The sequence below is a fragment of the Brachionichthys hirsutus genome, chromosome 7 (assembly GCF_040956055.1).
Source record: "Brachionichthys hirsutus isolate HB-005 chromosome 7, CSIRO-AGI_Bhir_v1, whole genome shotgun sequence".
NCBI lineage: Eukaryota > Metazoa > Chordata > Actinopteri > Lophiiformes > Brachionichthyidae > Brachionichthys > Brachionichthys hirsutus.
This window is the reverse complement of record NC_090903.1, coordinates 13,919,445-13,945,145: the sequence shown is the minus strand read 5'-3', so window position 1 is coordinate 13,945,145 and position 25,701 is coordinate 13,919,445. Positions and strand designations below refer to the sequence as shown.

At 44.0% G+C, this 25,701-nt stretch overlaps 1 protein-coding gene across 1 annotated transcript; it reads right to left on the bottom strand.

Moving 5' to 3' along the window:
- Nucleotides 1-398: 398 nt before the first annotated feature.
- Nucleotides 399-24,637, bottom strand: kcnh1a (potassium voltage-gated channel, subfamily H (eag-related), member 1a). Its single transcript, XM_068740916.1, has 14 exons — nt 24,565-24,637; nt 21,646-21,672; nt 19,682-19,805; nt 16,542-16,648; nt 16,114-16,242; nt 15,257-15,375; nt 14,670-15,062; nt 11,941-11,967; nt 9,173-9,330; nt 8,124-8,395; nt 4,807-5,006; nt 3,862-4,114; nt 2,836-3,032; nt 399-1,241 (listed from the first exon to the last, which is right to left on the bottom strand). Exons 1-14 carry the CDS (start codon nt 24,635-24,637, stop codon nt 399-401), a joined length of 2,922 nt encoding a protein of 973 aa, XP_068597017.1.
- Nucleotides 24,638-25,701: the final 1,064 nt, after the last annotated feature.

Sequence of the window (25,701 nt, the reverse complement as noted above, 5' to 3'; positions counted from 1 at the left end):
AGGATTCCGTAACAAACCGGTGGGTCATGCTGCTTCTGTCGGAGCCTTCCAACAGAGACGCACGCGCAAAGATCTCCTGTTTAGACTCTCAAAATCTGAAAAATCTAGCAAATTCGGGATAAAATATTTCCATTAAAGTGCACTGGAAAAATAGACAGTACTTATGTACAAGCATAGAGCAGCAGCTTTTTATGGAACCTCAAGAGTTGTCGTCACCTTGCCTGTCCTTGTCAACCAACACGCACGCCCCCCTGTTGCAGGCCGGTGTGGTTTAAAGACAACACTGTCACCTAATCTCAACGGTGTGCCCGGTGCAGCCTCGACGATCCATGTAATCTGGATGTGAATCGGATTCCAGCTGAATTCTGTTAACTGTTGCCAGGCGATTCGTCCGCCCCTCAAGAGAACACGTCCTCTTTATCCAGCTCTGGTGAAGCGGGTCTAGAAATGTCAAAAAGAGGCTGCAGAGAGCTGTCGCTTGCTTTCCTTTCTTTGAGGAGTTGAAGCGCTTCAGTCAGTTGCGCCTCCAGGCCGGACACTCGGATGTTCAGGTTTTTGAGGTCGTCCTTCAGCTCCAGTTTGAGCTCCTGAAGCGAGGCCTGAAGCGATTGCTCTGGGATGGGGTAGAAGGCGTGTCTGGTCTCCTGGGGGGGCTGGACGGGACTTCGGTCGTGGGGTGTCAAACGAATGTCGCCCACTTTGTCCAACTGTAGGTCGCTTTTGGTGATGCCGCTGTCGCATGAGTCCGTCTTCTTCAGAGGCATTTGCGAGTTGTGCACCTTGTCAGGTAAGGTCTCCATGGATCCAGCCTTAGACACTTTATTCCAGTTATCCGGTTTTGCCATGGACTCCTTAAATCGACCCCAGCCTTTGACTTTGAGTGACTCAACAGGGCGACCCCCTACCAGAGAAATGGGAGATGGCACCTGCAGCTTCCCCTGCGCCAAGGGAGTACAGTTAGGGAGCGTTGAAGATGTGGGCGTTGCTGGGCTTTCTGTTACCGTGATGATGCTGGTAGTCGTAATCGGCGTGCTAGCTATCGGGATGTCCACGTACAGGGGTCCCTTCTCAACGTCTAGTTCTGGCTTTTCGGTCGACATGCGTGCCTCTTTCTGCTGGCGAAAACGCTGGAACAGTTTTCGTACCGGGTGATCTGGCGGCAAGTTCAGCGGGGCTTCGTTTTTGCGTTTCTGTCGCTCCTCTTCCTCTCGCTTCACATCGCTGATCTTTCGGAAGACGATCTAAAAGAGAGAGAGAACAAAGTTCTCAATAAATTGCCATCGTAATAACCGTTTGGTTTTGAACGACCGAAGGCTCTTTGCCTCACAAAGAAAGCCGTTTCAACACGTGCTCGTAAATGTCACCTTAAAGAGGCTTTTCCCACAACACGGAGAGAAAGTTCACATCACGCCTCTGGCTTCCGACACGCTGTGATGAATGTGTAAAGCTGTTCTATTGGTAGTTTCGGCTTTACCCTTTCCCTCTGTGTTTCTGACTGACGAGCGCTTGTCTTGTCTCATTAGAAGCAAACCCCTTTGTTGTTAATTAAAGGCTACCAGATTCATCTTTGTGGCAAGTGAGCGAGACTGACACCTTTCCTGTCGGTGTGTTTTCTGTGGACGGGGAAGAAACTCCTTCCTATTAGAGGATGTACCTTTTCAGGACGCTCAGATGTAACACGCAAGGTCCGTTTCAACTGTCAGCAGCTAAGATGGCAAAACACCGGCTCCATTAGAACTGGATTTCCCTCCTGTATACGTTCAGGAAGCGTGGAGCCCCGATGAATAGCAAGCTTCATGCAGCAGATGAGATTGCCTCTTTGTATGCAGGCAATTCAATCTCACTTGCACTCTCTTGGGCCGACTGACCTCGTTATAAATAACGTAACGATGGGTAGAAGTGAGCTGTTGTTAATTTTCAAATAGGGACGACGTTTGAAAGCCGACGTGATGGCTTTAGGATAACGGTGGCTGTTTATCAGAAATTAATAAAAGCTGTTAGTGACACACATGAGGTGGATGGAGGAACGTGTGTCCATGGTGATAAAGACATTAACCAGCAGCACCATTGTCCTCCAAGACCGGCCCAGGAGGAACAGGAGGAGATCCAGGACAGGAGCCAGGCCGGATCAGCTGCTCCTGGCTAATATCGGAGAGTAGGAAAATGAAATGGGACTCAAGTATAGTGGCAAATCAGATTGTTTTAACTTTTTCCATCTCAGGCCGTTGCAGCCGGAGGCGGGATCACGTGGCAGGATGTAGTAAATGTTGATCGACGATGTTTCTTTCCCCAGGTGGAACGTTAAAAAAAAATTACTATTGAATTTTCCCTTTGTATTCATAGCCATACGTGATAGATAAAAATAATTTCCCGAAACACATGAGAGGATTATTGTAGACACAGCAACGCAATGAAAACCGCGCCTTTCACGATTCTGACGACAGACAGCTACTGCATTTTCCCCAAAAAGGAATCTAATGAATTCGAAATGCAGAAAAATCCCTGAGACTTTCAGGCCGTCTGTAATCGTTGCCATGCATGCATTATGTACACGGTGTCTGATGGAGCACGGAGCAAAAGACACTTCAGCAACCACGAGTTTCAGCCGGTTAAATGCCCCCCCCAAGAAACGCGCTGTATTTTCAGAGAGGTTGAGCTGCAGGCTTCTCTATCAGCCATCATAGGCCTGCTAATAGATGCATCTTCTGCTGTGTTTCTGACCACCATGAGGGGGCTTTGAGTTTAAAAAAACAAACTAAAACAAACTGCTGCAGAGGCGTTCACATCCACATCTAACCCAAGTGGTTCTATATCGGTGCCGTTTGCGTCGCTCACCCTCTTACGCAGATTGTAAGTGAGCAGCAGATTTCTGGAGAAGTGGTTGGAAAACGCCGTGTAGAACTCCAGCACCTTCTGCAGAGCGTCCCGTTTGATGACGTGCAGGTCGCAGTAGGTCAGAGCTCGGACGTTGGCGCAGGCTTGTGCGAGATTCACCTCCTTCCAGAACACGTCCCCGAATACATCCCCTTTACCTGCAGAGAGACATCAATCGATCGTTTGTCACATGATGTGAACAGGAAACAGGAAATATTCAAGAACTTTGCTTTAATATGATGTGCAATTACAAAATTATGTGCTCAGTACAGGCCAAATATTCAAAATGTGAAAGGAATAATCTCTCAGATATCCAGGATCCATTAGAGTCTCATCCGGGCCAAATGTTTTAGTGTTGACTGCTGTAAAAGGGAACCAATAGGATAAAAACAAAACAGCTAACATGTTCTGCACCATCTATTATTCACTTGATCATTCGTCTCGTTAAATGGCAGATTTACTCTCCTGGGATTAAACTGTAATAAATTGTAATAAAGAAAAGATGAAGTCACCTTCATTAAATCTTATCAGCGTGTAACTGAAGAAGACAGACATAAATGTACGCCATTAGTCATCAGTCTGGCTCGGTGCTTGTCAATGGGCTACTGCAGTTCAGAGGCCACTTATGTTCGTTCTGTTAAGAGTGAAGGACTGAACTCTACCTCGAGGTAAATCATAAAACCTGGAGGGGAAAATAATGCGCGTCTTGTTTTGGGTAGAAAAACATCTATTTTATAGGCTTTAACCGACGACCAGCAAATTCTAAAAGCTTTTCCCAGCAGCAGCCGATGATTATCTGCCTCCACTGGGACCCATCCACGCCTTCAACGGCCAATTTGAGGCACTTGAACTTGAACGTTTGCATTACAATGTGTTATTTTTATTGGATAATTGCGCTTTTTTAATGTTTTATATGAATTTTCTCATGTTTTGGGCTTTTCTATGATTGCTGTACATTTGGAGGCCGTCGCTTCACTCGTCGCTCACCTAAAATAGCCACCACCTCGTCGTCCTGGATGACCTCCAGTGACCCCGACACCACGAAACACAGGCTGTCCACGCTTTCGCCTGCGTGGTAGATGAGGTCACCGGGGGCGCAGTGGATGGTCTGAAACTCCATGGCTAACGCTCTGAGACACCCGTCACTGGCCAACCGGAAAGCCGGGTGCTCTTTAAAAACCTTCCGATTGAGGTGGACGCAGATGTCGGCTCGCATGTCCTTTGGACAGATCTGCAACACCTGGAAAGAAGCGAGAGTAGAGGAAGCGCAGAGGGTCAAAATGAGGAGGACACCGGTGTACACATCGACTCTGCTCAGTGTCAGAGTGGCAGCTTGCTGTTCAAGTCCACCGGATCAGCAGGACGCCTGCCTGTAGAGCAAATCTCTTTGAAGATGAATGTCAAGCAGAGGGGGATTATGGGTCTTTTTTAGCATCCTGGAGCCGGACAAATAAAGGCGACATATGCAGAGTGAGCGTTAGCACGTCGGGAGCATGCTATAACTGACATGAAGGTGTCTGAGGGTGGAAATCCCTGTTTTATCAGAAGTGCTGTTTCTAATTTGAGGTAAAATAACAACATTTATACGTGGATTAAATGGGATGTGGTGATGTTTAAGCTTTTAATTATTTTGCACCAGTTAAATTATTTCTAGCATTTAGATTCAGTCAAATTTAGCGTCGTCTGAATTCAGGCGGTAACTATTAATTACCATGACAAAGAATCCCACTGCAACACTCGCTGTTTGTGATCATATGCTGCTAAATGTTAGCACAGAACAAGTCAGAAATGAAAAGTGACTTTTATTTCTAGTGTATATTGAAGAAGTATCTGTTTGGTTTTAGAACTGGATCAACTCCACAATCATTCTAATTGAATAGAATAGAAATCAAACTTTACGAGCTGCGGGAGGGTCGCCACAGTGTGACGCACCTTTTCGGTGTCTATGCCGCGTGACATGGACCAGGTGGAGGCGATGTAGTCCATAACCCGTTCGCTCAAACCCGTGGGCACCTGGTAGAGTTTCAGGAAGTCCCGGACGCTGTTCAGCATCTCATGGTACCGGTTCGTGTTGGCGTACATCTGCTGGAAGATGGTCGTCACGTTTCCAAAGATGGTGGCGTAAAGGAGGGCTGGAAAAATACGAGGAATATGAAAAGGAATAAGATCTGAGAGGTTGATTTCAAAATAATCCGTATTTCTGACACTTTGAGGCAGCTGCCACCCTTCAGTTTAGATTTTGTTTGTGTCTTATAGCGCTAAAAAAAAACTTTTAGACGTGCAAAAAACAACACCAATATATATTATATATAAGCACACACAAGCAATGGATCAGTCCAAATTCTACGCGATGAGAGCATCATTCAATGTAAGAAATGTATTTCAACTCATCACTACCTCTAAATATAATCAACAAAACTCCCATCCAAGGGCAAGGAACAGTAGTTGCATCTTTACAAGCAGTGAGAAGGTGTCCCATTAAATAAGGATAGTTTCCTAAACTCGTCCTGTGATAGAGGAATTAAGGAAATGGCGTAGCGGCGTAGCCGAGTGTCTCTGAGGTGGTTGAACCGGCGCAGCAGCTGGTGTGTGCGTGGGATCAAAGCCATCAGGTGTCTGCTCGGTGTGCAGCTCTCTGGGCGATGGAGTCCTAATTAGGCCCGCTAGAAAGGATGGAGAGGAAGCGCGCCAGTCGCACATTTCAATTATCCTCAGATGATGACAGTAACCTGTGCGTGTGTTGGTGTGTGTTTGATTATTTTGCAGTGCACAAACAAAGTGTTGGAAAAATTGCACAGGGAATAATACTAATTAAAAAGTGCCCCCCCCACCCCCCCAAACAAAATAACCGCAGCTCTCCTTTCCTCACTATCGCTCCTGTGTTCAGCCTCGTCAACAAACGCCGTGTGATATTTAGCAGCTAAAAATAAACGTTTAGAAATCAGCAGGTCAGCCGATCAAGAACGGTTTAACAAGGTCTATTAAACCTAACAGTCCGCCAGCTGTTCCTTAATTGATGTTGGAGAAGTTATGGAATCGCTGCTGCCTTGAGCTTTAGCACAGATGGCGACGCTCGTTTGTCTGTAAAGCAGAAAGATGCCGTAACCATGGAAACTCAACAAGTCCCTGTGGAACGCCGCTTCATCCCGACATCCCGCTCTTTGCTTGCTGATGTACACAACTTTATTGAGATGTTGCTCAGCATCTCACAGCTGCCTTGTTTGAAGCTAGCTAAAAGACAGTAGTCAGAAACGCAAGCCCCGGGCCAACAGTTGCCATAGGAACAGGACATATGTATAGTGCATCCCTTCCCCATCATCCCCCAAATACCTCGTCACACTGTGATATTCTACTGCCAGCACTGATCTAGAGCTGGTGGTAAAAATAGAACAGTATCAGGGCATCTATATTTCATAGAGAACAGCCGTGGACTGCAGTCGATTGCATCTACAACAGTCCCTCCTGAGGCTGTCTGGGTTTTTAATTATTTTATGCTTTAAGATATTTTCTAGCTCACATTCAAAATTTAGACAAGTCTGCAGTTGTGAGTTCCCCAGAGAGTGTTTTCATTAACCCGAAAAGCCACAAAAAAAGAGTGCAGAGATGTGCGACAATCAACCTTTTGCCTCGGGGGTTGCAATTTTTGCTGGAACAAAAAAAAAGAAATTACCACTGTGGAGTGGAGTGATTGCAGGGGGATCGGAGGGAGCAATGTGCTAAATTGATCCGATGTCAGTTATTGCTTTGCGGCGTTGGACTCCGTGTGCAGTCACAAGTAACGATGCTGCACGGCGTATTAAAAGCCACAAATCAGGTGATGCCTGATGATGAATGTGTGGCACTGAGAGTCGAATAGAAGTGCAGCCTATAAAAATCTGCTTGCTGTCTTCTTTTTAACCATTTAATCCACATATCGGCGAATCTGCTGTGCGTTCCGGTTTCATTTGCGACTCAACTCCAGTCTTTGACGAATAGGCCTGTTATCCTCTGCCGTTTTATTTTTTGGATCGGAAAAACTCTAAGTTGATGCATTGCATTCCAGTAAATCTCAATAATTCAGCACAATATGAGAGGTGATGGTTCTAATGCAGGGAGGAGGAAGAGAGCTCATATTGAAACTGGAGAAACAATTAAAATCCTATTAAAACTTTCTTTTGTTGTGTGAATGTCACACGAGGATCGTCCATATTTAATCAAAGCACCGGTATTTTTTTCCCATTCCACCTCAGGCTACACTGAAGCACACGTATTCATCAATAAGTACACAAAAGAACATCTTTGTAAAATCTGCAAACAGCTCAGATTTGCTTCTCAGTCAAATAAAGCAATTTTGTTTTTCATTAGCATTAGCTTTTGATTAGCCATGATTTAATTCTGGTTGTTGTTTTTTTCCATTGTATCCATAGTTATGTTTCAAACACATTTCGTTTTCAGTATTTATTTTGTCATATTGATTAATATTAATATTTTTAATGTACACACTATCAGAAGTCAGTCATACTATAAAGTGGGGAACCTCTGTCTGTCTGCATTTCACTTTGCTGCCGCCGTCTTTGTTCTTGATGAATCTTTTGATTGTGGTGAGGTTCAGCCCCGCCCTCTTCATTCATTTTTACAGGTGGCATGTTAATCATTATTTTTTTGCCAACTCGCTTTTCTGACTTGAAATCTGTTGGTGGGAATATCAGCCGCCTGTATTTTCTTATTTTGCTGATTTTTGGCGAAACAGGAACTTGTCAGGAGGAGTGGCCAAAAGGGGGCGGGAACTCCTGTCGTCGTGGAGCTGGGGGGGAGGAGAGGCCAACTTTTAATGTGTTTACAACATCCACGTGTCGAATCCCATTAATTCTGGAACTGCGATGGAAATGACAGGAAAACAGGGAAAAAAAAGCTGTGGGCAACAAAAAGATTTTGTTTTTGTTTGTTGCACACAGAAATCTGGATTCTGTGTGCGACTGGGTCACCGAGCAGCAGCAGCGAAAGCATGCTGGAGAACAAGCCATGCAAAGTGTTGATTAAATAAAAACTGCAGTCAGCAGTTCTGGCTGAACTATATTCAGCCTGCCCTGCATATTCTCAGTTACAGTAGCGCTGGAAATATTGCTCAGCTAATCATCCGTAAAGTACTTTGATGGCTCTATTCATAATTCATTTACGCGCCCACCTCGGTGGATTGTGGATTGAACGAGCACAGCGAAGCCGCTCGTGCATTAACGACATTAGACGAAGGATAAAACGCATTCACTCACATCCAATCATCATCATGGCCACGGCGAATATCTTCTCTCCGTCCGTGGTGGGGGCGATGTTACCGAAGCCAATGCTGGTCAGGCTGGTCATGGTGAAGTACAAGGAAGTGATGTAGACGGACTGCTTGTTGGGCCCGCCCTCCCACTTCCCTGAGCCGCTGGCGTTGAAGCGGTACGGCATGCCCACGGTCTCAGCCAGCATGAAGAGCCAGCTGTCCTTATGCAAAATGTTGGTTTCTTCGTCGATGACCTCGTAATCGCCGATGCTGTACCTGCAGCGTAGACAGGAGGCCGAGTGAAACGCCACAGGAGCCGTTTCATCGGACGCTCTCTGGTCCAGTGAGTGGCGTTGGATTCGTGAATGACATGAGCAACATCTTTGAATCTGAACAGTTGGTATAGGAGTCATAGACAGCCAACTGGGAGCTTGCATGAAAGTGTGCGACTGTTTACTTTTTATAGCTAGAAATATAATCAATATAATCAAGCACACTTCCTGCTTGTGTATAAATGTGAGACATTAACTTGTCAGAGTGGATCAGCATGCATCAGTCGCTCTGGCTGTGTGTGTGTGTGTGTGTGTGTGTGTGTGTGTGTGTTTATGTCTTCTCATAAACATAATAAATCGAGCACAACACATGGCGGAAACTTAATGCTTCCACCGCACTTGCCCCCCTCCTGCCCCCCCGCAGAGTAGATGATCTGATTAGGCTTCGGAGGCCCGCGCTCCATAAATTTACATTTTAATGAGGAATAAACTCTCTTGGAACCGTAATAGCAATCGTTCTTGCTTTAAGGTATGAGACGCATACAGTTTTAATGTTTAAAAACAAGCATGTTGCGTAAAAATAACTGCTAATTAAAGCACTCATTAGCCTAATCACTGCTCTCATTACACTAATTGGCTCCGCTACTAATGCGTTACGCTGATAGAAGGCGGCAGCCAATCAGAAAGCGCGATGTCATTCCTATCATACTGCTACTACTCGACTCTAATGGATCCTGATAGGATGACATAATCAACGATCGATGGAAGGCGGCGAACGTACCAAATGCAGGCCAGCCAATGAGCAGCCAGTCCGAACACACACACCAGCAGGACCAGTACGGCCGCCCCATATTCAATGTAGTGATCCAGTTTACGTGCAACCCGACCCAGACGGAGGAGCCGGACCACCTTCAGGGAGCTGAACAGACTACTGATCCCCTGGAAGAGGAGCAAAGGAGGGAGACGCAGACAGAAGCAATCATCAGAGGCGACAAACGGAATCCTTCACGTTAACAAACAAAAGCCGAAAACGCGACGCAGGTTAAACCCAGATTTCCAATTAAAATGTTCTGGGCTGATGGGCGGCGTGAGCCCGTTAAAGACCCGAGGATGGACCTCCATCCCACAGGATGACATCACAGACTGATCGATATGATGGCGGGTGAAGTGCGGTGCAGTTCTGGAGTTTCCAGAACTTTACGTGCTGTTTTCTTGGCACTCGGGTTTTTAAACCGCTTCGTCTTTCCCCTCAGCCCACAGGAAGACCAACTTGTGTGTGTGTGTGTGTGTGTGTGTGTGTGTCCATGATCCACGACAGATTTCCCACAGTGAACAATGATGAGACTGATCTCATCAAAGAGGTTCAACGTATGTTGATGAAACTTCAAGAGGGTAAATTACATAAACGGCAGGGAAGTGTCGAGTCAGCAGCTGCATGCTGAAGCACCGAGGGATTGGTGGTATTATGTGTGTGTGTGTGTGTGTGTGTGTGTGTGTGTGTGTGTGTGTGTGTGTGGTGGCAGCAGTATCGATTCTGCTAATGTGCTGTGGTCTGCAATCCGAGTCCAACTGCAGCGCTCGCTGTCACTTGATCCGATGGAGCTCTGCCTGCCAGACGCCTCAGCTCCTCTGGAATCGCTTTACGGACCTCGGCGGCGCGGTTCAATCGGGCTTTAGAGTTCTGCTGCGCACGCCGCTAACGCAACTCTGGAGGAAACTTTAATGGCAAACAGACATGAAAGATCTTTCGATCTTTCAGAGGAAATGGTTCGGTATTTTGAGGATGCGCATTCATCTATCGTAAACATCTCTACAGTTTATCCTTGAAGGGAATACTCCTCATTACCCCCCTAAGGAGGTGATGTTTTTGCTGCCGTTATTCTGACATAACCTAAAAGGTTATGGATGGATCTTGATGAAATTTACAGGGAATGTTGGGAATTTTACCAGGAACAGATGAGTCAATTTTGGTGATAATCTAGAAGAGATCCTGGATTATGGATCAGTTTAAGATTTTCGTTAACATTGCAGTCAATGGAGCTTCAACTGTGTTCCTAAATAGCTCCATTGATTATTGACCAATGTTTGACCTACAGTCATGTAGGGTGGGGGCCTCTATCTCACCAATAAATTTAATCCGGATCGGATCCGGATTGTGGGATAATTTCTTTTTAATGGGGGTCCACTTGCATTTCAGACGACTGTGCATTTAATATTAGAGATAGAAATTTCTAACAAGCGTCGTCTTACAGCTGAGTCGATCCCACATCGGAGCAGGTCAGCGGATTTGTTCTGTCTTTGATACCTGAGGAAACACATCCAGTTGCATTCGGGGGGGAAATTTTCTCAACAAAACGGTTTTGTTTTTGGACCCTTTCAATAATATCCCTCCTCCAGACGGAACACAGCGACGGCACCGGTGCATTACCCAGCCTGTTGTTCGCAGCTATAGCCGTGCCGTGTTGACTTTTTGCTGCGTTGAGCCGCGGCAGCAAAAAAAACAGGTCAAATCACTCCGGGTCTGAAAGGCCCTTAAACAGACAAATAGCGCTGTCCAAATGACAAAAATAAGCAACAGCATTTCTGAAGCCGGCGATGCAGAAATGAACAGAAATATTTGCTCCTGGTGCGAAGAGACTGCAGACGGAATGCATTTGAACTCGTGAGTCCGGGGAATAATTCTTGCAGGCATGTGACCTTTTCCATCACGTGTGCAGAATAATTTTGATCAAATCATTTACGCGACTCTTACGACTTTTTTTTGTAGCTGCTGTAACTCCTTCAACTTCTTCAATCTAATAATTGGTATTATTAGCTTATCGTTCCTGAGCAGCAGCCGCGCCGTCCAAGTCGTCTTATTTAAATATTCTGGCTACAAATCATACGAGAAAAGACGCAACACAATATCTGCACTTGAGTGCAGTCCTCCAGAGCCTCGCCACAGGATGCTGGCTATAAATAGAATAATTGCAGCCCAACAAAAGTGAAAAGAAAAGCGATTCAAGAACCAATTTGTTCACTTTTCATTTTTCTTTTTAGAAATTACACCTTACTTTCTGTTCTATTGTTCTCTTAATTTTCTTTTCATCTTCTCTTTTTTATCTACCTGCATTTGTAAACCTTGAGCTGCATTTCTACAAAAAAAAACATTTCTAACTTTAATTATAATAATAATAATAGTGACACTTTTATTTTAGAAATTTCAACTGTTTCACTTTGTCATAAATGGCATGTGATTACTGACGTGGGGCTTTAATGACGCCATTATTAATTGTACACGATAGTCTGATTGTTGTTACCTTTAGGTAATGAAAAGCAGGGAACAAAAAACAAGCAGCACGAATCTTAACGTGCTTTCTGTGGCCTTTATTTCACACGCTGGCGCTTCTGATGGCGTACCGCTAAAACGCTGGAAGAATTAAAGTCACAGGGAAGGCGGAGCCTCATGGAGACGACATGAAAACACACACGTGCATGTTTTGCCACGTGTGAAGGTAAAATAAAACACAAAGCTGTTCATTATCACATCCTAATCAAACTGAAGCCTACTTGAGTGACAGCTCGGTGATTCCAAGTCTTCCCATCGCGTCCCATGCAAGAATATAGGCAGAAGACGGAGCGTGGCCATGCAAACACAATGGAGGGATGGAAAAGAAGGAAAACAAAAAGAAAACACGAGTAAGGGAAAAGAGAGATGAAGAGAGAAAGAGAGAAGAAATAGAAAATCAATATTCAACATAAAAATAACCTTTTGTTTGTTAAACAGGCTCAAAAGAGGTTCGTTTATTGATTATTGATCGATTGCTGAGCTTTATTCGGTCTCAAAGCGACAGAGGATGGGTTCAGATTGTGGAAGCAAACTTTGACAGCTGCTTCTTGCTAACTTGGAGACTTTCTGGGGGAAACAGCCATCACAGTTATTCATGTTAGTCATTAATGTCTGCAGCAGCAGCAGCAGAGATATTTTGGGGCCGGTTTAATAACACGGACAATTGTTCACGTGCTCTCAGTTTCCCCTGCCGTGGATCGCCTCAGAGCAATTCGGAGCAAATTGGAGACGTTGGAATCGTTGCAGAGACACAGGCGGATTATCCTGGAGGCAGACGGTCACAGCGTCGTTGCTTTATATATCCACAACCGGAAAGAAGTAAACGGCAAGATCGTGTAAGGCTGCAGCTAAATGCTAATTTCACTATTGATTAATTGATCACTGTTAGACAGCTGCTTCTGAATCCCAGAATGTTCAGCTGTGAAAAGGCGATCAGACATTTGTTTCTCTAATTGATTGATCATTACACTTAGCATGATTGAACGTTTAACGTCTAACAAGCCAAAGCTTTGTGTGCATGAATCTTCGTATTATCCAGAACTATTAATAACACGTTTGAGTCACACAGTGTGGCAGAGTGACGTTTTCTGTCATTTAAATTGACCGTGACTGACATTTGTTCCATTGCTTTTGACTTCTGGCCGTGCTCAGACGTCTTCTGTTCTCACTGCTGCAGGGAATAAAGTAAACTGCGCCTGACGTTCATCATTCCCTCCATGCACAACGAGTCCAGACGTTCACAACGCCATTAGATATATGCTTAAAACAATTGAGGTTTCATAGATTCCATCCACCCGTTCTCCACCTTTACCTTTTGTCTCGAGTATGTGATGTAGAATTACAAAAGGACACCGGACGTGCTGCGAGCAAACATTACGGGAAACCCTGCAGGTTTCACGAGCTATAAAAATCACCGTTGCAATTATTTTCCAGTCCAAAATGCAAAGACATTCAGTCTCCAATCAAAGAAGTCCAAGATTTCCATGTGCTAAATTGATTATCTGAATGATTGGCAGCTGACGGTGAATTAAATCTAAGTAATCTTTTGTTAATGATAATAAAAAAGATCAAATGATGCCGATGTCAGTGGCAGTGTGACGGCTGCTTGTGTGCCGCATCTGTTTTTGACTGTTTCTCTATCTCTGTCATTGTCTCTCTCTCCTTAACCCAAGCAGTCAAAATAGCTGGCTGCCCACTATGAGCCTTCGGTTCTGTCCAAGGTTTCTGCCTGATAAAAGGAAGTTTTTGCTCTTGTGGGTCAGGTTGGGTTCTGTCTTTCCCTGCTACAGCTGTAAAGTGTTTCTGTTATGATCTGGCGCTATATACCGGTAGATAAAATTGAATTGGAAAGGAATTGGAAGTGAATTAAACAAAATGAAAACCTAGAAAGTGATACCAGAGGCTCGGGCGGCTCAGACAGTATCAGTTCACAATATTGTAGGATCAGATTCCCTAGATTTGAAAAAAGTAATTTTGAGATTTAATCCTGTCCAGATATTTTGAGACTCTGAAAATCGTTTCAGTCAGAGACTCATCCACTTCTCTTGCTAGCTTGGTAGCGTAAGCATGCTGTCCCCATCACTCAGTGCTTTTAGCAGCCGTTTAGCTGCTAACGGTTTTAGGCATCAGTGAGTAACGAAGGCAGCCTCCACTTCAATGATGCACTCTCCAATTAAAACGCGCCAATTATCTGAAGATAATAGCTCGCCAGAAAAACTTCCTCATTATGGTCCGACATTTACGGATTCACCAGCAAGCATGTGATTTCGCTTCTTTTTTTTCAAAACAACAACCGGTGAAAAGGGAGTTGCTGCACGATGGTTCTGAGATGCTTGTGTGGAAACTTAATAGCCTGTCAGTCACCTTAGAAATTACAACCACTAGCAAAATGCTGTGCAGTCAGAGAAGCATCCAATTTGTTAGCGCTAAATGTAAACTATTTTTAATACCACGCACTAATGCACGTATGAAACTTTATTGTTCATGAAATGACCTAAACTTTTCATTCAACGCCTTTCAGAGCGTGAAGCATCAAACATAAAATATAACAGTTAGACAAAGGGGACGTTCAATAGGTTAGCATTTAAAACATAAATCTTTCCTTAACAATCTTTGGCTAACTAATGCTCTCGGAGTCGGACCGCCTGCTGTGCAACGCAATGTTGAATTTTTTCACAGCAGCTCCGAGACTGACAATTACTGAAGGCGCTATCTCGTAAAAAAATCAATATTCATTCACCAAGATTCGTCAACGCTGTCAAGAACCACCCCAGATTTTATCCCCTTTATTTGGATTCACTCACAAATCTTTAAAATCAACCCTCCCATCAAATTTCCTGAGAATCTGTCGAGGAGTTTGCTGTCAAATAAAAAAAAAAACCCACATATTTAGTAGTAAACAATCTCTTGCGCTTCATGTACAACGCGTGCACAGAACCGTTCCGCTCACCTCATCTACGTTCTCAAAGGCGTTGATGACATCGTACGGCAGGCAGGACAGCAGGTCGATAACAAACCAGGTCTTCAGGTAGTTCATTCGAATCAGCTTAGGGTCCGAGATGACCTCGCCGGCGGGTCCCACAAACGTGGTGTGGAAGTTTAAAACGATGTCCACCAGGAAGATGACGTCTACGATGCTGTCCACCACCAGCCAGGTCACGTTGTTCTGCTTGGTCTTGAAGGACACGTTGTAGGGCACCATGATGGCCGTGTAGAAGGTGAGGATGAGGATGACCCAGTCCCACGTGGTCTTGAAGAGGCAGTAGTGGAGGATGATGTGAGGAGGGGTTTTGGGGGTCTCCTGTTTGTACTGGGGTAAGATGTCTGAGCCCAGCTGCAGCACCTGCCGAACAACAGTGAGTCAGACAGATAATAAACGCACACAGCAGGAGGCCAGAGCGACTGCAGCTCGGTGCCGGCGCGCGGCGATAGCTCATCGGCTCATGAGAAAACATGCGTTGAGGCTTAGAGGTCGACAAGAACAGAAGAACTCGTCTTTGTTCTCTGTGCATCGTACAGAAGCCGCATCCGCCGTACCTCAGCCAAGCGGGAGTGTTTGTGGACGTTCTCCCCTTTGTGGACCGTGGGCTGCAGCTGCTGTAGGACTCCTCTACTGCTCGTTAGAGCTCGCGTCAGCCGGGCAAACTTCCCCCAGCCTGAGGATCACAAGCGTGCAAAATGGCCATGATTCATATGAGGATTTTCAACAGTTCACGGCTGGAGGAAAAATGTTCATTCAAAGATGTGTTACTTGTAATTTTTGGAAAAACCTGAAAGCACTCCGAACTCCGGTCGGGCATGAGATCAGAAGCTGCTTTATCACACGGACATGCAGCTCATCCGGGCTTCGAGATAGATTGATGTTAACTGTTATTCAATGGTAAAGGTGCGTTTGGGATATTTAAAGCGATTGAACTTTACGTCTTCCTCATTCTCGTCTTCTAAACCTTCACTGCACTAATCAGCACCGATATCCAGATGGTTAGCGAAGGTTAGCAACTAGCTGGCGAACACGCTGGAGGATTTGCGAACTGTGTTCCTCAGAGAGGGTGCAGAGAGAGAGATGGAAGAAGTGTGAAGTGTCAGCGCTGCTCACCACCTCATGTTGTATTTATAGTTACTTTCTGCTATCGGGCGGGGGATAGCTATTCTTGATTCAGGGAACCCCATTCTGACATGCTTAGTGATGCAACAAGGAAAAGTCCATGTTCCATCCTGGCACTGGATTGAGCCCGAGCAGATGCACGAGGTTGAATGGGGACTGCTAGCAGACTGCATGGAAAGATTTCTAGCGTTTAATTGTCACCTAATGTGAAACTTGGGATTTCATTGGGCCAAAAGAGAGAGAGAGAGAGACAGAAACGTCCTTCCAGCCAAAAGATTTGTCAACTTACCTTTGGAAGAATCGTCCTCAATGGGCTGCTTGAAGGCCGTGATGTCGCTGAATGTGCAAAGAAACAGGACCACCTTCTCCTGTTCATTTCGAATGGGCGCGATCTTCACAAAAAACCAAACCGGCGTCCCTGAATGTAAGAAAAGACAAATATTGATCCGGGCTGTGCGCTTGCTTTGGGAGAAAGGGAACCACCTGCCGAAACTTTGATTGCAACATGTAAACTGATTTTTATTGCAAGTGGAGGGGAGGTTAGGAGCTATGAGAAGTGAAGCAAATGCTGGTCTCGCTCTCAACCAATTAGTTCACTTCTACAGAGGTAGAAAGGTTCTGGGCTGCCTTTGAACCGGGCTTTACGTTGCGCAGCCCCTGAATACATTTGCATGACAAGAGGGTGGAACTTCACATTTTTCTTTCCTTGCTACTTACTGTTCTTCTTGTACATCAATATTTCAAACGAGTTCATCTCGTAATTGTCGAACGTTAGTCGCACTTTTTCCGTCGTGTCCTTGTCCGTGAGCTCCCCGTACATGAAGCTGGAAAACATGAAGGTTAAGATCAATATAGATTAGATAAGCACGCTCACCCCAGCACTGAGGAGGACGAGCTTCTGGTTCCAACTTTCAGCTCTTATTGGAACTAAATTTGAGTCTATAATTTGTAACTCATTTCAGGGCACCCTCAAAACAAAACAAAAAGATTAATGAAGCCAGTGTCTAATTGGCCAAATGCAAAGTTCCACTCGAAAACATATTAAATCTCAAGATGGGTGAAGAAAGCATGAGCACATTAGCTACGCTGCAGAGACATTCATCATACTTTAGTTGTTACTGCCACCCTCAGTGGCGGCCTGTTCCAGCATGATCTAAATATAACTGAGTTTGTTATGAAATCTAAAAAGGATGGCTAAATTTAATGAGACTACATTCTGATGCTGAGCAGTGATTGATGTAGAAACCACTGATGGTTCTTTCTCTAAGATGGGGGGGGGGGGGAGATGTGTCCTTCCTCGAGCAAAATAGTCCCTCACAGGTTTGACAATGCGTGTTTAGAGGACAAATATAGATACAAAGATTATAGTAAACACATTTCGGATGGCTCGGTGGCGCAGTGGTAAGCACTGTTGCCTCACAGCGAGATGGTCGCAGGTTCGTCTCCGGCTTGTGGCCATTCTGTGAGGAGTTTGCATGTTCTCCCCGTGTCTGCGTGGGTTCTCTCCGGGTTCTCCGGCTTCCTCCCACCGCCAAAAATGTGCAGCCTAGGCTGATTGGTGATGCTAAATTGTCCGTAGGTGTGAGTGTGTGTGTGGCTGGTTGTCTGTCTCTGTGTTGCCCTGCGATGAACTGGCGGCTTGTCCAGGGTGTCCCCTGCCTCTCGCCCATTGACTGCTGGGATTGGCTCCAGCTTGGCCCGCGACCCGATAACGGAATAAGCGGTTAGAAAAATGAAAAAAAAAAAAAAAACATTTGGGATGGTGGTAACGCCTTTGATTCCCACCTGCTCAGTAGAAGAGGCTCAGACATTAAACTCAACACTCGCTCGCACTCTCTTTTTAAGTCTTCCCCACCAACATCAAACGTCTTCGCACTGGAAAGTTTTATCACCTCATAATCACCATCATTAAGATGCTTTGGCAGAAAGTAAAATAAAACTAACTTGAAGAAGAAATTATTAAATACATAGAAGGATATTGGAAAAAATACACGAGGCTCTGGTGGATTTTATAAAGCGGCACAAATTGAAATGGATGAAATCAAGAATAAAAACTTCATCTGAAGCAACCACACGTCGGCGAGATAAAAAATTAAAAAGGTTGGCTTTGTTTCGTTTATTGAACTTCAGGTGCGCCGTGGCCTCAGGCTGACCGGAACCATTTGACTACAAAAGCGATTGTTTCTCTTGCTGGAAGAAAATGTTAGAAAATTCAAATGCTAGCAGCTCTCTGGGGTTAGGTTTAGCAACTTACGCAGCTAAACGCTCACACCTGGTCCAGGTAGAAGACTAACATCATCTAAGTTGCAATTACCATCACTGAATTTGCTGTGTTGTTTTGCTGCTCACAGTTTCAGTAGCAACTCCAAAGGTTTTGCTGCACATTGTGCAGCTGATCCTTCTGAAATCACTCGTTTAACTTTGCCGTTTTCATTTCTACCATTTGAAAGAGAGAGTATTTTAAGTGTGAATTCCTTCCTCTTACTAACACAAGTCTTTCTCTTTGCACGCTAAAGCTAAACCAACAGCAATCATCACTCATGAGATTCAATATTTGTATTGGCAAGTACTCTAAGGCATACTCTTTGGGACCTGCGGGTATAAATCAGTAATATTCTGGCTCCGACTATCATCAACTCCAACAGCAGACAGAATGTCCCAGAGATTTCAATCTGGCAGCGACTGTTTCCAGTCTATTAACACACTGGAGGCCGGAATGCTTATTTCAGGCAGAACCAACACATGTCCAGACATGCCTTTCTTTTTAAAAAAGGTCATGTTAATCCTGCTGTGTGGCGAGGGCGAGCTGGGGAGCTGCCCGCATTGATGTGGACGTTTCAACTGTTTCAGCCCGATTACATCACAGACGTGTGCCTTAGTTGTCTGGTTTCTGCAACTGCAAGAGAGAAAGAGCTAACGAACTGTCTTCACTTGTGGAAATGCCGCATGAATCATTATTTTGAGGCGCATTCTCCATCACTCCAACACAGCGGAATATGATTTGATTTTGTCCTCCTCTGCGGAGACGCTCTGCCGCGGGGACGAGGCTGAACCGGATTCTCGGAGTGAGGTCGAGTTTAAAGAAGTCTTTGTTTCTTCTTGACCTCTTTATACTGTTCATTCTTCATATGGCAAACATAAAGTACCTGAGACCTGTCCATGATTTAGTGATTCCCCTACGCTTGACGTTGCTGCCTTGCATATCCAGAACTACGCGACACGCTGCCATGAATTTTGACCTTTCGAAGTCCACTGATGAATCACAACTTTTCCTTATCCCAATCTTTCTATGTCATTCGTCCCAAGCAGAGGATCGTCCTACTTGAATCTCGCATCTGCTTGAGGTTTCTGCCTGGTAAAGGCAGTGTTTCCTCGACAGTGTGGCCAAGTGCTTGTACACGGGGGGGGGGGGGGGGGGGCATTGGGGCTCTGTAAACTAAAGACTGGGCCTCGGTTCAGTCCTTTAGAGCTGCTAGTTGGCATGTCGAGGACATGACAGTAAGGAAGTCAGCTTCTCTGCATGCGCGATTATTCTATCTTCAACCGAGCTCATCCAGATTAACACGATTCCTGCAGCCGTAACAAGTTCTTGCAATGTCAGTGGCTAATCTTGTTTATCTAATACGGCAGAATACCTATCAATTTAATTCCTCATATGCCTGTGCCAACTAACTTTATACACTAACATTATTATAATTAGCTTGACATCTGGCGGAGGCAGACAAAAGCCGCTGCGACCGATAGAGAATGTGTGTGATCATGTTTGCGTGAACACATTTATTGAGCAAATGTTTTGCATCTTTAGTACCTCAACAGTTCTCATACCTATGCTAAATCACGCACATCCTTTTACCTACCTGCAAGTGCTGCTTTTCTGCATCACTTCTGCCCTGTGGTACCCCGACAACTTGCAGAAACCGTCGTTGCTGTAGACGATGGGCCAGTCGACTATCTGAGCGTTTCCCAGGACAAAGTTGGCGTCTGTTTGAAAGTGAACAGGAAAGAAACGGGAGAATAACTCCAGGTATTTCCTGCCATGTACAAATACTGCACCTGTAGTTTGGATGTAAAAGCTCACGTTCTGTGACATTTGATCAATGTAAATAAGAAATTTTCAAGAATTTGGTGGACCTATTTATAGAATTACAAGACTCAAACACGAAACCAATTTCATCATGTTAAAAATAATGACATTTGAAACTTTAACATTTTCATTATACTAAGAAGTAATTAGGTAATATAGATGTATGTAGAAAACAAATATCTTCCTCCTTGGATGTTTATCCCGCCAGTTGTGAATAAACAGCGACGTAAAGTCATAAGTTTGACCAGCCGTCCGTTCATAGTCATTTTTGTGCAAAGCATATCCTGTCTATCAACCATATTACACAGTTGGGCTTTTACATATTATGAATTTCATACTATTTTGTTGTTGTTTCCATAGTAACATATTAAGGTTTTGACCTCCCCGACTAAATTCTCCATTACCAACATCCCATTTTGTAGATTTCCATGGATTTTAGATTTTAATGTTCTCCGTCACATATAAAGAAAATATAAAAACCAGCATACACTGCTCCAGAAGGAATGGAGGTACTATAATATTTATATGCCACAGATTTTTGCGGTGTTCAAGAGGATTCTTGGTCTTCACATCGTTAGAATTTGCTCGTTTGCAGAACTCAGACAGCGATTGCTTATTTTACCGAGTAATTCCAAATTCATTATAAAAATAAGGTTATTAATGTTCTTTGTTTTAAAGAGCAGACTGCAAATTTTAACATGCGCTGTCATTTAAAAATGTCTTGGGAAATCAGGTGCATCGATGTTGATTGAGTGTTTTTTATAACAAGGCAAGACAATAAATTATATATTAGAAGTTTATTTTATTTGATTATTCAATTTAAGCTCAGCTTTAGAATTAACAACCACAAACTGTAACACAAAATGCTTCTTATGTCATAATTCATTCTATTAACAAAGAAAAAGCCATCCATTTTTATTTTAGCAGTAGCTTTTTGAACTAAAAGAAATTAGAAATACAACACATAAATTATATTATTGTGTAAAAACTTTAAAGGACTTAAAGATGCACACTTTATTTGTTCCAAATTTCTGAATGGGTAATTTTTTAAAGACGAGTCAAACATGAAAATGCGTTTAACAAGAAAAGAAGTCACAATTTTCATCTTCCCATTTAAGACATCAATAATTGAGCAAAAGAAAGGTGCAAAGGAGCAAAATCAAAAGGGTTTAATAGGAGATGAGGAGTGAAGATAATTGGAGATAAAATCTGACAAAATAATAAATTGGAACTGCAGATCTTACAGCAAACCACCCTGCTATGCACACAGACTCCAACAATGTGATGACACAGGGGTGAAATAGCAGGAGAGGGGAATTAAAACCACTTGGCACCAAACATACAGTGAGGCTATTTTTAGACCACATTTAAAGCCACACAGCACAGTAAAAGAAACCGCAATGAAGAACAACAGCAAAAAAAACACAAACAAAACACAGACAGGATATGTTGAATGAGACGTTCCATTCCAATGTGTTACTTTACAAATGATCAGAGGAGTGTAAAGAGGATTTAAGTGCAAAGCTCTGGGATTCTTATTAGCCCTGAAATTGTTAACTCACTGCTGGGTTGCAGCAACAAAAAAAAGATTTTTTTTTTAATCAAGATTTCAAAATTCCCAGCACGGCTAATTAGTTAGCGTCTTTGTAAATTAACAGCATTTGGTATAGAACAGGTAGTGGTGTATTAAAAGGAGATAGAAACATAAGCAACACACCCAACTAAAAGTTCAAGTACCTGTCTGTCTATGTGACAGTGTCCAAACTGAAATACGTGAAAAGAAAAGAGGGTTAACATCTGGCAGTGAGAAACATCTGTTGAGTGTCAGACAAAGGAGACGGGACGTGTCAAGCAAAATAAATACACGGGTGGTTACAACACTGCTCATGAATCCAGACATCCTCGCTTGTGCGGGCTAGCATGAATGGATGCTCTCGGCTAAAATCAATAAAGGTAGTAATAACAAGCTAATGCAGTCATTCTGTTCTGTAGCGATATAAAAACAAGTAATGATCAATGCAGGAATGTGAAAAGAAGCTGGTTTCGGTGAAAAGGATCTATGAACGCTACACGAGCCCTGCTACCTGCACCAAACTACACAAACACGGTTAGCAGCTAGCTCATGAGCACGCGGTAGCGTCCAGATATATTTCACTCGCAAACGATGTTGCTACGTAAATGCAAGCAGACGCTGACTGATATATTGTCTTAGATTATTAGAATAATGTTAGTTTTGTATTCATGGTTATTATTCCTTGCCTTCTAGTAATGGACAAATAAGTTATTGCATGTTTACAATAAAATTATTAATTGGATGTTTCTGGTAATCGTGACATTTGCATGTCATAATAATGTGCAAGAACTAAGACGTTAGTGAGTCATCATTCACAATATCATGCCCCAGAAGCTGTTATTTAGCATTAAAGCATTTTATTTTTCTGCTAAATTAAACCAATGATACCTTTTTCATTGTATTGTCATATTTGGGGGTTTTTTTTGTTTTTTTTTAATCCAAACCCAATAGTTGTGGCAAATGTGTTTAAGGAGTTCCTGGGTTTTGAAGAGATAATCAAGTATCTATTCTTCAGAAAATCTGATCTGTAACAACAGTCATGACAAAAATAGTAGGTGCAAAAAATGTGCACTAATATCAGAGCTTTTCATAAGCTCCCACCGTCAACAGCTAAATCTAAGTCTAGCGAAATAGCACAACGACTTCTTTGCTGTGATCTTGCTGATATCTTTTAAACACGCTTCTTTCTATTCCACTAGTTATTTCATGTTACTCTTTCACGCACCATTCACGGCCCAATCGTCAACGATTCACCAGATTCAGCAGAGTCATCAGCCGCCGCCACCACCAGCCGTATCTGGACTACTATACTTTCTTCTTGTCCCCTCAGGGGACAAGAAGAAAGTATAGTAGTCCAGATACGGCCAACTCAACCTTCTCCACTTCACCCACCTTCCACTTCACCTACCGATATAGTCCCCGTCTCTCCTCTGGACATGTCCAAACCATCGAAGTCTGTCCTCTCTGACCGTGTCTCCAAAACATCTAACCTTCATTGTCCCTCTTATTGCCTCAACTAAAGCGTCTAAGCTACCAAATCTTTCTGGCATAAAAATGATCACACATCATTTGATGTAAAGTTACAAGTTTCTCCTGATTGATCCACTAATATTTCCAGCAGTTACTTTATTATGCACAAAACAGAAGTTACTTTATTATATTGATTTTTGCTTAATGGGCTGTATAAAGACTTCATGACCGCTAGCCTCTACGTTTCTGCTAGCAGTTCCTTCACCAGCGAAACCGATCCCTTCAACATTACAACATAGAGAAAAACATTTTACAGCAGAACTGTATTCAACTACATGTGATATAACACAATCCGGAGACACAAACGAATGTGTTATTGAAGAATCCCACGTGTCAGTTAAGACATTCCTGACTGGCATTCATTTCTGACAATTGAGAGATGAAGAGCTGAAAGTCCCCAAAAAGGAGACGCCATTGTTTGGGAACATCAGCCCGCTGCTCTGCCTCTCGCTGGTTCTCAGCGGCGTCCTGCAGATTAGAGTCGCGGCCCTTTTGTGTCGAGCTTTGGAGAGATTTACCGCTTGCTAATCCACAGACCACCCAAGGCCATAAGAAAAAGGCATAGGGTGCATTTGCATTTTTTTTGGGGGGGGTCCCTTAAGAAATTAGCATAGACTGCAGGGAGCCAAATCCTCACAGCGTTCATCCACAGAAAGCCTCATTCTGAAGAGGAGGCATGCGCTCATCTTCTTCTGAACAACTTGTTCCCTTCTGTCAAAACACATTTTACTGTAGATCTGACAGCGAGGGGGGGGGGGGGGGCTGCACCCCCAGACGCTCGTGGGATTTCAGCACTTTCGGGGAAGCTGAACGTGAATAATAGAAGTAGGGAGAAAAAAAAAATAATAATCAAACCTCACTCTCAGCAAGCATCTTATGAGGGTGACATTACAGCTCCAGACAATCGGGTTCTGTGGAACTAACGTGACGTTACGAGACACAAAGCTGCCGAGTCTGTTTTTAGAAGTATTGGCGCACAGCAGGGAGCCCAAAGGATTCCTGAACATGGCCCGATGGTGCAGCTTCCATTATCCCAGAGGCCGGATGCCCCAGTCCGCGTGGGCGAAGGCAAACGTGACTCAGCCGTCTGAAATCAATTTGACCAAAGTAATCCTGCTGATCGCTGGATGTATTATTGATAACTCTTGAATCAACGCTGGAACGCAAAAGATTAGGCATCCACACAAACTGGCAGTAAGAAAGAGACACGCGGGAGATTATTCCGTTTCAGATTTTTGACGCTGATTGAAAGGGTGAGACCAGCGTCCAGCTTTATTCCAAACTAATACGCAACTTCTGGGAGAATAAATTCTGTTTTTTTACACCAGAGATCTCTCCGATGACAATCCGCACCTTTGCGCGCTCAGAGATTACGCGCAGAACACGACCCATCCTGTGATCCGCGGTAAAGCCAGTATCTTAATTGGGAATTGGGAACTTTTTCACTCGCCTGACGGTTTCGGGTTGATCGTTAATTGATTGATTTAACTTATTGACCTGGTTCCTAAAGAGACGCCGGTTTGAACGCATCAATAATTCATCCTCATCCTTACCGTTCGACCGTCTGACAATATTCTCCAAAAAAGTATTCTGGGGGGCCACAAGTCCCCTCCGACCCCCCGCCATCCTGCTCTTCACTCAGGCGTCTGCGGGTGATTTTTTACTCCTCGATGTGTCGCTCATCTTCATCTTCATCTTCATCTTCTCCCCGCTCTGACACGCTGCGTGGATTTCTCGCAGACGCGCGCTGTTTGTCGGAGACGCTCACCGTGACTGGCCTCCCGGCGCGGTGCGGTGCGGTGCGGTGCGTTGCGGTGCGTGCGTTGGCGCCTCTTGAGCCACGCACCTCATCAACCAGGAGAGGAAAACAGCGCCCGGGCGCACGCATGCAGGAGGGGGGAGAGTCTCTGCTCCGCCACAGGAACCAATGGGGCCTGGAGCGCCGCCTGGTGGACGGAACGATGAGCGCACACTCCAGCGGTGGGATGTATTTATTTGATCAGGCGCTGCTCTGAACTATTTGTATTAATATTACTTGAATTATTTTATTGCCTGTACATTTTTCATGCAGACTTTATATTTGTACTGCGTTACAGTACACAGGCAGTAAAATACTTAACTCCAAAAGGCCTTTTATCTGCAGATATTTTATTACACTAAAAACAAACATCTTAATATTGAAGATCAAAAAGGGGCTACGACATTGTCATTGTTTGACCGTCTCATTCTAGTTGGACCAAATTAAAACATGGTTTATATTTTTTTCTCCCTCAAATGTTTTATAAAGCAGACGTGTTCCATTTGTGTTCTTCCCTTCAGTTAGTTGGAAATGAGACTGGAGCTCTCCTACCAAATGATCAGAGCGATCGATTAGTGTTTGTATTACAAAGGTCATAATCAGCCGAGCAAAGCGGATTTGGCTCGTTAGAGGAAGCCAACATACCGGATCAAACTAGCATGTGTGCAATAAATGGTTTATACCGTAATAAATGGTTTATACCCCACTATAATCTACTTGTTAAAACCTTTAACCCTCCTGTGGGGAGTGGTGGCTGCTGTAAATCTAGATTTGAATATCCTCCTTCAGCCTCATATGGTCATGAAAGGCGATGCCAGTGAGTTTATGTCACCTGCTGGCATCAGGTCCAATAATTGTTGTGTCTTTATTCAGGATGAACAAGGCCAAGAGC

Excerpts from the sequence above, each read along its gene's own strand:
- kcnh1a (XM_068740916.1), bottom strand. The coding sequence starts at position 24,637 with ATGGCGGGGGGTCGGAGGGGACTTGTGGCCCCCCAGAATACTTTTTTG. Across the intron at positions 16,243-16,541 it reads ATTGATGTACAAGAAGAACA|GGACGCCGGTTTGGTTTTTT; the intron begins GTAAGTAGCAAG and ends TCTTACATTCAG. Across the intron at positions 15,376-16,113 it reads TGAGGACGATTCTTCCAAAG|GCTGGGGGAAGTTTGCCCGG; the intron begins GTAAGTTGACAA and ends TGTGATCCTCAG.